This window comes from Megalobrama amblycephala, linkage group LG13 (genome assembly GCF_018812025.1).
Source record: "Megalobrama amblycephala isolate DHTTF-2021 linkage group LG13, ASM1881202v1, whole genome shotgun sequence".
NCBI lineage: Eukaryota > Metazoa > Chordata > Actinopteri > Cypriniformes > Xenocyprididae > Megalobrama > Megalobrama amblycephala.
The window spans coordinates 14,238,929-14,250,093 of record NC_063056.1 but is presented as its reverse complement, the minus strand read 5'-3'; the positions used below and the strand labels follow the sequence as shown (position 1 = coordinate 14,250,093).

Sequence of the window (11,165 nt, the reverse complement as noted above, 5' to 3'; positions counted from 1 at the left end):
TTGCTTATTTTACATTTGTTATGACTACAATTTCACAAAAAGCCCTTCTCATCAACTACAATGTATGTTTCGGAAAAGCCTTATTGAAAGTGCATGGATGGCTGTGGATATACAAACTATACGTCTTGCCTCAGTAGTCAGCTGTGGTACAATTTATGGATGTTCTGAGTTTTTTTTTTTTTTTTTTTTTTTTAAAGGCATGCTGGGAGTTGTACGTCTCGCTGAACTGCGCGGTTCAAACGGCAGTGCAGTACATTACCTCTGCACAGAGTCAGCCACTACAGTAAAAATTCAAGCCACAAAAAAAAAAAAAAAAAAAAAAATCCTAAAATCACTTCTCTGACACCTTACATATCAAATAACGTAGGGGTAAAAATTGTGTCGTATGTAACGGTCAACATGGAGGCACTAACGTTGTGCTTGCACACATCAGGCCCTAGCAGAAAGACGCCAGGACAAACAGGGCAAGCTATGGGCTGGGCTCTGAATAAGGCCATTCAGAAAAAGCAGCAGAGCTTTGTCGAGAAAAGGCGCTAACTGACTGAGGAAACATGAGGAAAATGAGAATGTGAAACAGAAGAGAGAATTACAACACATACATTTTCAAAGCTGAGCCAATTATGTGTCTTAAATTTGGTTTAGGTTTTGTAATAAGTTTCCACCAATCACTGCTTGGCCTGCTTGGCACGTTGGGCGTGGCACTTCATGCACAGAATTCTGCCATCCAATGGGTAGCAGCCATCAGCGTCTGCCTCGATGGAAAGAGGACGAGCGCAATCCTGCAATGAACGAGCAATTTCTTATTTTAAAACGTGACTCTTCTAATTGGAGGCTAGAACACATAGGTAAAGATAACAAAAGGAAGAGTCTTCGTACCTCACATCGGTAGCACTTCAGGTGAAAGTTCTTCTCTAAAGCAACAACCCTGATGGTCTCTTCACTTCCAGGGTCGGGAACAATCGGCTCATTGCAGCTTACGCAAAGTGGAGAGAAACGGCTAAGAAACAGAAAAAGAAGGAGAGAGGGTCAGATAAAACATTGACAATAAGGTCTCATTTGTATTAACAATGAGCAATACACTTGTTACATCTTTGTTACATAATTATTTAATAAAAATACAGTACTTCATGTTAGTTCACAGTGAATAAACTGTGCAATAACAGCTTTTGATTTAAAAAAATGCATCAGTAAATGTTGAAATTAACATTAAAAATGGGTAACCAAACAGTATGGAAAAAATACTATGGAAATCAATGGGGCCCGATTTGTTTGACCAATTGTTTGGTTACCCATATTCTTAAAAATGTGTTCGTTTCTGTTCAGCAGAAGAAAGAAATTCATACAGGTTAAGAACAACTTGAGAATGAGTAAATGATGACAGAATTTTCATTTTTGGATGAACCATCCCTTTAAGTAAGATTAATAAAGGCTGTAGAAGTAGGCTATTGTTCATTGTTAGTTCATGTTAACTAAAGTGGAACCTTATTTTAAAGTGTTACCAACATTTTTTAATATTATATAACATTTGTATAATTTACTATCACTTTATATATCAACTTCATTCAACTTTATGTTTCAAGTGTTAATTTCTATTAAAATATATGATATTATTAAAATACTATTAAACTTTTTTTTTTTGCTATATGACAATTTCTTTTACAATACATTATTTTTTCTATTTTTGTGTATAGATTTTGTTCTCTTATCCTAGTCAAACTTTAAATCTTAAAATATGAAAATTCATCATAACATAACAATAAAACAAACCCATGATAACACAAAGTGAAATATTCATAAACCATTTCGATATATATTTTTTGTGGGAATGATTTATATACAGTTTTTATACAAATTACAACAATGCCCAAGTTGTGGATATTACATGTAGTTTCTGTAGTAATAACTATAAATTATGCATAATTACATGCAATTAACCAAACCCTCATCCTAACCCTAACCCTATAGTAAGTACATTAATTATACGTTAATTATTATTACTACTCAGTACTTAAATGTATAATTATAAAACTATTTTATAAAACTATTTTGCCCCCAAAATATTCTCTCAAAAGTAATGCACTTTACAAGGATGCAAAAAGCATGTTAAATAAAAAAATGTTATTGCTTGTGAAAAAAAAGAAAAGAAAAAAAAAAAGAGCATCATTTTCCAGTCAAGCTGTTATTAAATTACAAAAAAAGTATGAAAATATTATTTAATTGTGTGTATTTAGGATACATAAAAAGCGGTTACACTTTATTTTAAGGTGTTCGTGTTGCAGTGTAATTATACATTTAAGTACTGAGTAATAATAATTAACTACATGTACTTACTATAGGGTTAGGGTTAGGATTGGTGTTAGTTGCATGCAATTATGCACAGTTTATAGTAATTACCATAGTTACTACATGTAATGTGTAAGAAGAACAGTGTAAAATAAAGTGTTACCAAAAAAGCTAACTAAGAAATGCCTTAGCAAGACAAAAAGTGTCTGAAATTAAGATTTCAAAACTAACCCCACTTTAAATAAATTAACTGTGAAACTTGTGTTGTAAGGAAGTTTCATTTTACATTGCTAAAAGTGTCCTTAGTTGAAGAAATCCCCATATAAAATACCACTTTTTTGTTCATTACACTGATAACTGATTATTATTTAATAATTAGTTAAAATAATTAGGATAATTAGTTAAAAATGCTCTAGAATATACAGTACAACTGAGTGCTTTGATTGGTCTGTGATTAGTGTGATGGCTCACCGATGGTAATCTTTGACACAGTAGGGGTTGTTGTTGTCATCGGTGATGAATGGAGCGCCCTCCAGTGTGCAGCTGCAGGTAGTGCAGCGGAAACAGTGGGAATGGAAACACTGGCCCACCGCCTTCAGGACGCGATCTGTGATCCGCTCCCCACAGCGAGAACACACAGTCAGAGAACTCTGGAAACACACAATCACACCCGGTAAGAAAATGCAATGGAAAAAAGTGCCCACATGTTCATAAAAATCTGTAATATGGATAACATTGACTATCATTAAAGTTTGTCTGATACCAAAAAAAGGTGATGTGTCAATTCTAAAAATGAAAACTGTGACTGAAGTTTCACGTGTCTAAACCTGTCCATCTCACCATGTAGCAGTCCTCACACTGAGGCGTGCCGTTGTGGTCATAGAACTGCATGCCCTGCAGGGGGCGCTGGCAGGTCATGCAGCAGAAACAATGGGAGTGGAAGAGTTTCTCCATCGCTCTTACTGCTGGCTGAGATCTAGATAGAGCTTCTCCACATTTACCACACACTTCTGAAAGGAAAAAATGTGTTTATATTATTAGGAAAGAGAAATAGAGATTGGGGATAATGAGAGATTTATGAGATAAAGAGAAGTTCATTATGGAGCAGCAAACACAGAGATCGTCTCCAGGGTGATAATTGGGTGACTAGTCTGGAGAGATTGTACTATTGTACTCTAAAAGGTCTCAGTTCAACAGCACAGCCTCACTAATTGATCCTAAGCCCCACCTTAAAAGCAATCCTGACCAATCCTACCTTAGCAACTGTTGCCATAATGCCATATAGAGCTGATTTTTATCTTTTACCTTTAAAGACAGACCTATGAGCTACAAGGTTAACTGATGCTATATGCTTTTGTTAAAGCCATCAGCCAGCATTGCTTTAATATGTTTAAAACAATCATCTTTAACAGTGAAATTCTTGGTGAAAGACTACATTACCCATGATTCTACAAAAAACTCCACCAATCAAAAAATCCCAACAAGCAAAGCTCACCATAACTTTAGCACCAGTTCACTCCCATTTAAGTACTGCGAATGATGTAATCGAGTCAATCTCCCTATGCTCTCAAATGACTTAAAGGGTTATTTCACCCAAAAATGAAAATAATGTCATTTATTACTCACCCTCATGCCTACTATCTACTATATTAAATTTAAAAATGTAATTATTCTTGTGATAACAAAGCTAAATTTTCATCTTTACAAAGGGTCAACACAACAAGCCGGACAATAAAGAAGTAAATCAATCTATGACCAAGAATATATCAGACTTAAAAATAAACCATAAAACACAGAACATGAAAACACAAAATCAAACTGTTTATTTCTGATCAAAAAGTATTTTTAGTTTTCACCTGTACACACATCTAAGCTACTAAGAAACCTAAAAAAAAAAAAAAAAAAAAAAAAAAAAAAAAACCCTCAATGCTGACAAAGACAGAGTGAGATCATTACAACACTCATCCAGAGAGATCCAGACACGGGAGAGGTGAAGCGCCTTGGTGTTTAGACACTGATAATAGAGTAATAAACTGAGATGGAGAAGCTACATTGAGCTAAACACCTACACAGACAGATAAAGAGAGAGCGAGACAGAAAAAGAGCAAAAGAAGCCTGGGACCATTACACAGTCAGTGTTTATCGCAGCTTGTCTGCTGTGTGTTAAACAAGAGCCATATGGATGTCTGGGACTAAGGCTTAAATTATCATCAAAACCATGAAATCACTGAAATTAGAACAGATGAAAAAGACCAATCAAATCTTAAGGGTGTGAGTGTGTACACAAGGTTAGGTGGAGTTAAGTTTGTGTAAATGAGGTCATAGTGTGTTTGTGTACCTGTAGCTGGAGAGGTAATCACAGGAGGATGCTTGTCCATGTCTTTGATAAAGTCCTTAGTCATTTTCTCCAGCTCTTCTACCTCCCTCATAGTGAGAGGAGCTCCACCAGAACCAGACACCTAAAAAAACAACAGCATATGTTTGCCATTTTCCAGAAATGACTCAGACATTGAGACATTTTAGTTTTATATTTGCATATGAACCTCAACTGGCTGTTCTCTAGAAATCTTACATCTATTTAACCATCTATAGCTGCCTTTAATCCGCACAGACAATGTTGCATTATGTCGATTGCTCCACACAGCTCACAGTAAAAAAGATCATGCAGAATATATGCATATGCAAAAACTAAAACCTAAGCTGTCCCAAAACTATAAACCATTGTTCCTCAAATCCAGGCCACGGTCCTGCAGTTTACTAGTAACTCTGAAGACCTTGACTAGCTTGTTCAGGGGCGTTTGATTAGGGTTGGAACTAAACTCCAGGACCGGATTTGAGGAACCCTGCTATAAACACTATACTTCCGCATAAGCTTTAGGTGTGCTTTATTTTTATTTATGATTTTATTTATCTTATGACTTACTGTACCATTCAAAATGTTTTTGAAAGATGTCTATTATGCTCACCAAGCAGAATATGTAGTAAAAACTACAGTAAAAACAGTAATATTGTGGAATATTAATACAATTTAAAATAATTGTTTTCTATTCTATATATATTTTAAAATATAATGTATTTCTGCAATAGCAAAGCTGAATTTTCAGCATCATTACTCCAGTCTTCAGTGTCACACGATCCTTCAGAAATCATTCTAATATGCTGATTTGATGCTGAAGAAAAAAAAAAATTAATGTTTTTGTTTTTTGTGGAAATTATAATACATTATTATAGATAAAATAAAGCATTTATTTGAAATAGTCTTTTCTGAATAAATCTTATTGACCCCAAACTTTAGAACTTTTGTACATTGACAAAATGTTTGCCATTTCAAATTTGTTTATGATGTAGCATATCATGTGCTGTGATTGTCATGACAACAGCTAAATTTAAGTCAGCATTTCATTTACCAAACTAAAGCCTTAAACTTAAAGAGTTAGTTCACCCAAAATTGAAAATTCTGTCATTAATTACTCGCCCTCATGTCGTTCCACACCCGTTAGACCTTCATTCATCTTCAGAACACAAATGAAGATATGGATTTGGAACGACATGGGGGCGAGTAATTAATGACAGAATTTTCAGTTTTGGGTGAACTAACCCTTTAAGCTTAACAAAACTAGTCTTACGTCAGGAAATATACGGTCCCACTTTATATTAAGTGGCCTTAACTACTATGTACTTACATCAAAAAATAAGTACAATATACTTATTGGGTTCATCTTGAATTGCAAAACACTTTTGCTGCTATTGAGGTGGGATAAGGGTAAGGTTAGGGATAGGTTTGCTGGTATGGGTAGGTTTAAGGGTAGGGGTAAGGTGTAAGGGATGGGTCAACAGTGTAATTATAAATGTAATTACAGAAATTAATTACAGATGTAATTACATGCAGGTGTTTTAAAAAAAATAAGTAATGTAAAAACATGTATGTACACAATAAGTGCATTGTATCAAATGATTAATTTAAATGTAAGTACATAGTAGTTAAGGCCACTTAATATAAAGTGGGACCAAATATACATTTATTTCCACAGTTATTAGCATTCATTTTAAGATTTATTTTTTTGCCTTGTTACCTTATATTACCTCACGTTAGCTTTATTTAAATTATTGCATCACATTATAATCAAAGGCGCACCCACCTTTGGTGGAACAGTGTTTCCTGCTGGTCTGCTGAATGATGAGATGGGTGACTTCTTAGGTGCAGCAGCAGAAGGCGGAGCAAAGCTCTGCTGACTGCCAATGGGAGATGTTTCAGAGTGATTGAAAGCAGGTGTGGGGGCGGGAATATTCACTGGTGGAGCAACAGGGGCAGGTGGAGCAACAGGGGCAGGAGGAGCAGCAGGAGGAGGTGGTGGGAAAGAGCTTTGGGCGGGGGTTTTAATGGCATGGTTAAACACTCTTGCACCGCCAGAAGGTGCAGGGCTAACCGTTTTGGAACCAAAAGTTGAATTCAACTGACTGGGAGGGAAGTTGGTCTTTGGAGCAACAGCTGGGCCTTTAGCAAATGACTGTACAGGAGCGGGGGCAGAGGCTGTGCTCTGATTGGCCGGCCGTGTTCGGGCACGGAGCTCCTCAGCCCAAGGGGCGGGGGGAGGACGATCCTGCAGCTCAGGAGGGGGCAGAAAGGAAAGGGCCGGCTTAGGGGCGGTTGGTGGTGGTGCTACTGGCTTCGGAGCTGGTGCTGATGAAAACTGGCTTGGCAACTGAGCAAACAAACATACACAGAAGTACGTCATACATCAGATGGGGAAAAGGGAACTTAAAAAAAAGTCTTACAAAATCTCTCAATTGTGGAATCAGAATGTTGCAAGATTAAGATTGTGAAAAATAATTGTTCCTCTATTATCCAGTTATTAGTCATGGGAACTTGAGATAAAACAAAATGCTTAGTTTAAGGGTTATTTCACCCAAAGATTAGTGGATTATTATTTTTTTATTATTATTTATTTTTACTTTCCTTTTTTAACAATTACTTTATTTATGAAAAATACTATAAAAGGATTACAGAATCAAGAAGGATGTCTGCATCAAGTTCAAATGTGTTTTCATATTGATTAATTTTCAAATTATTTATTCTTAATGTAAGAATGTGTTATTTACTGTTTTTTTGTGTAACTGGCCACCCTAGAAATCCCTAAAATATCGGCATCTGTCATCAAAAAAATGAAAAGAGCAGCTCTACCAAAAAATAAAAGAGCAGCATGAACATTAGTCAAAACATCTCCTTTTGTGTTCTTCAAAAGAAAGTAAGCCTTGGAATGGCATTAGGGTAAGTAAATATTGACAGGATTTTAATTTCGGGAGAACTATTCCATTAAAGTTGAAAAATTAAAGGGAAATTAACTGAATCATGAAGGTCAAGATTAAAACATCAGAGGTTAAAGGTTGTGTGTTTACCTTTGGGTTGAAAGGTCCACTAGTCTCCATTTCTGATAACATATCGGTCAAAGAGCCCAGCTGCCTGTCAAAACTTGTCTGTTTCTCGAACAGCCTCTATGGAGAACAAAATGAGAGAAATTTAGGGAAAAAAATATGAGACAAGATCAGGAGGAGAGGTTGGAGAGGATGTGGTTTAGGAGAGGAGAACGACAAGAAAGGGTGAATCAGCCATGAAATCAGATGTAGTGTTGGAAAGAGTGCGAGAGTATATAAATGTGAGGCAATAAAAGGGTGGGATAGAGTACAAAGCAATAAAAAAGGAATATGTGAAACAGAAAATGACAGGGTCAGAGCTGAAAAACAATCCAAAGAGCATTAAACATGTGAAGAACAGATAGAAAAAAAGGAAAAAGTGTTTGTAGATTATAATTAATGCCTAGTTAAAGTAATTTGATCAAATTATATGAGAAAATAAAAGCACAGAATGTGCGTGTGAATGAATCCACAAAGCTCTTAGAAATTTGGAAGAGCTGAGAAAGACAAACAAATTACAGTCTTGCTCTCAGAAAACCGCAGCACTGTTCAATCACTACACAATCTTCAAAGAAGCAGCATTCACTTTCTATAGTTTCCATCCAAAGTTGCGAATTTGTGAATAAAGCACCATTTCCATGCCATGTGTTCAAGAGAACAAAAGTGTTACTTCCTGGAAAATTGGCGCAAAATATCTGTAATAAAAATGAAAGTTGCTGCAATCGGAGATGCCACTGTGGCCATTTTTTTCATATATCATTAATTACCTGTGCCTCAAAGCTCGAAACTGAAACGCAAAAAATGCAGTCTTGTTATCTTGCATTCAGAGGCGGATTGCCTGGTGTTTGGGAACGCAATCGTGTTATACAGTTCTGGGAGGTCATTATACCAAATCATTTTTATGACTCATGATGGCTCAGGCATTTGAGAATGATCAAAGCAACATTTGAGATGCTTTGTAATGAAATTGGTCCACTTGTTAGTCCACTTATCCAATCAAAAGTTTTTTGTTGTGCATCAAGGAATTTATTCTGTAAATGTGTTTCCATCATAGTTTATGTGCATGTCTTATTGGAGAAAAAAAGCGCCTCAATTGAGTGCATATGTTTTTTATGCAGATTTTTAGAATTTATGCGCATCTTTGTGTTTCCATCCAGTGTTGTTTTTTTATGCGATAACCCAAAACAAAAAAGATAAATAAAATAAAATCTCAGGGCGGGGCCGAGAGCCATGGGAGCAGATTTTCTCACAGAGGAGCTCCGAGAGGATAAAAGGAGGAAAGATGACAGTGAAGGACGAGAGAGGACCAGGCCTGGATTATTTATGTTGTTGTTTTATTATGTTTTATGAGGCAGACGTCCATGAGGTGCTGCTGCTTTACTTTTGTATTTGTTGTTTGTTCATTTTTGGTTACTAAAATTACGTTGAACATTCACTGGTTCTGGCCTCCTTTTTCTCTGAACTTTAAACCTTGTTACAATTACCTAAAGCATCTTATCGGGGTCAGGTCACCACACAGCTTTCTTCAGACAAATGAGTAAACTAGTAAAGGCAAAAGGTCAGCGAGTTTTGTCCATCCGTAAAAACTTCTATAATAAGGAAATATTTCACAAGAAATGTTTATGCAGTGTATTTTCATTGCTGTCAGTAGCAACAGCATGTCTGTTTGATTGAACGAGGCCCTGTGAGAGTGATGATGTAGCCCAATTACATCGCACTCACCACAATAACACATCCATAAATAGAGCCAGGGCTTATATGGGCATGTCAGCAGACAGCACGCATAACTGTGTCTCACAGTACAGAAGAGTTTACTGCAGCAAACTGCTCAATTCCACTTAACCATCTTCTCTATTTACACAAAGAGAGTCACTAGAATTACAGAAGACTAAAAAATATGGCATGCCACATCAGCCCATAAAGAGTAAGAATTAGTGATGCACCAAAATTTCATCAACTGAAACTTTCAATCAGAAAAAAATTAAAAATTAAAAAAACCATTGAAATCATTAAAGGTGCTAAAGAGGATGTTTTGTTTTATACATTTTTGCAATATTACTTGAAACTGTCTTTAACTGATAAAAGACTATTTATTAGGTGCACTGAAAGTAATAATATTAATATACATCATCTGTGCACGAGGTAGGGCCTTAAAAACATCAGCCAATCGTTTACGCGATCATCGCGTAAACGATTGGCCCTCTGGCTTGTCAATCACTGCCATGACGTTCCATGCGAGTTCCAGTAACTTTCCACACTCCACAGGCGCTGCATGCAATGTTTTTGTCAGGAGACACCTGCAGATTATGAGTCACCTGCAGTGAGTCCGACATAATGAATCCACGGCTTTAGGTCGCGCACACACTTAACGATTGTAAGGCCGATTATGAATGTAAATTGATACTTAATGTCTGATCGCGCTCAAACGCGTCCAGTCAGAGCCAGTTGCGTTCAGTCTGCGATTATAGTCGGTGTTCAAATTCCATGTGAAAGTATATAAATCTGCTTCAGGAGCAGGAAACAAATCGCTGTATGTTGAGCACAGTCTTAGAATGTTTTAGCTAGTCGTTAAATGTGTGCCCGGCTTAATAACACAGCGAATGACGGTGGTAAACACTCGTGTTCCGATACTCGTGCACGAGTTTTGGGAGGCGTTCCCTCTAAATGAGCTGTGAAGGAGGGGGGTTGTTCTTACCCATGCGCTCATTTCAAAAACTCAGTCGACAAAAAGAACCTCTTTAGCACCTTTAACCAAACAGTGATGTTTAATGATCACTTCTCAGACCTTTTGTCTGTCTATTTTGTGCACAACGTCAACGATGATAACACCAGGTAAAAATGTCAGCTGAGTGGACTTTTGATATGAAATTGTCAATTTTATGATGAAATTCAAACAATACAGTGATGACAGATCGCTGTAGCCGACAGCGCGGAAACGGACGTTAACTGATCATCTTTACTAATAGTTACAGCACAAAATAAACATGAATGAATATCAGAAGTTATGTTGAAAGAAACAGTACTATTACTGAAATGTATCATGTCTCATGTGTTTCAACCGTGGAAAGACGACGTCAATACAACAGCTTGTAAACAATGTCACATATCGTTGCATTTACCTCAGTTTATATTAAACGTCCATAGCTCATTAGCTGAAAAAAAAACCAACTCAAGAGGAGCATTTTGCTAAATATATGCACTATATTACATATACTTAACCTGTTAGTGATGTCTTTATTATTTAAAGTATGTTTTAATTAATCTGTCATGAAAGTAAGTTATTATAGCCACTGTTTAAATGTTTATATTTCAATAGGAGTGGAAACATCATTACATCATTAATAAAACTGATATAAAAACTGCCTACTGTCCAATTCAAATCTAAAGTTTTTATTTGAGTGCTGATTATTAAATAAATTTGATGTATTATTAACCTTTATTTTTGGTTTGTGTGACGTTTTTAGTGCATT

General features: G+C 36.2%; 1 protein-coding gene across 3 annotated transcripts in view; it reads right to left on the bottom strand.

Annotated features, from left to right (window-relative positions):
* Positions 1 to 128: 128 nt before the first annotated feature.
* zyx (zyxin) overlaps positions 129 to 11,165 on the bottom strand; it is a 28,823-nt gene continuing 17,786 nt past the window's right edge. For all 3 annotated transcript variants that reach the window (XM_048152322.1, XM_048152323.1, XM_048152320.1), the window contains exons 4-10: positions 7,681 to 7,776; positions 6,423 to 6,986; positions 4,622 to 4,742; positions 3,124 to 3,293; positions 2,755 to 2,933; positions 877 to 997; positions 129 to 779 (exon numbers count right to left, since the gene is read on the bottom strand). In XM_048152322.1, coding sequence (XP_048008279.1) covers positions 666 to 779; positions 877 to 997; positions 2,755 to 2,933; positions 3,124 to 3,293; positions 4,622 to 4,742; positions 6,423 to 6,986; positions 7,681 to 7,776 — 1,365 coding nt within the window. In that variant the 3' untranslated portion in view covers positions 129 to 665. The remainder of the gene's footprint in view (positions 780 to 876; positions 998 to 2,754; positions 2,934 to 3,123; positions 3,294 to 4,621; positions 4,743 to 6,422; positions 6,987 to 7,680; positions 7,777 to 11,165) is intronic.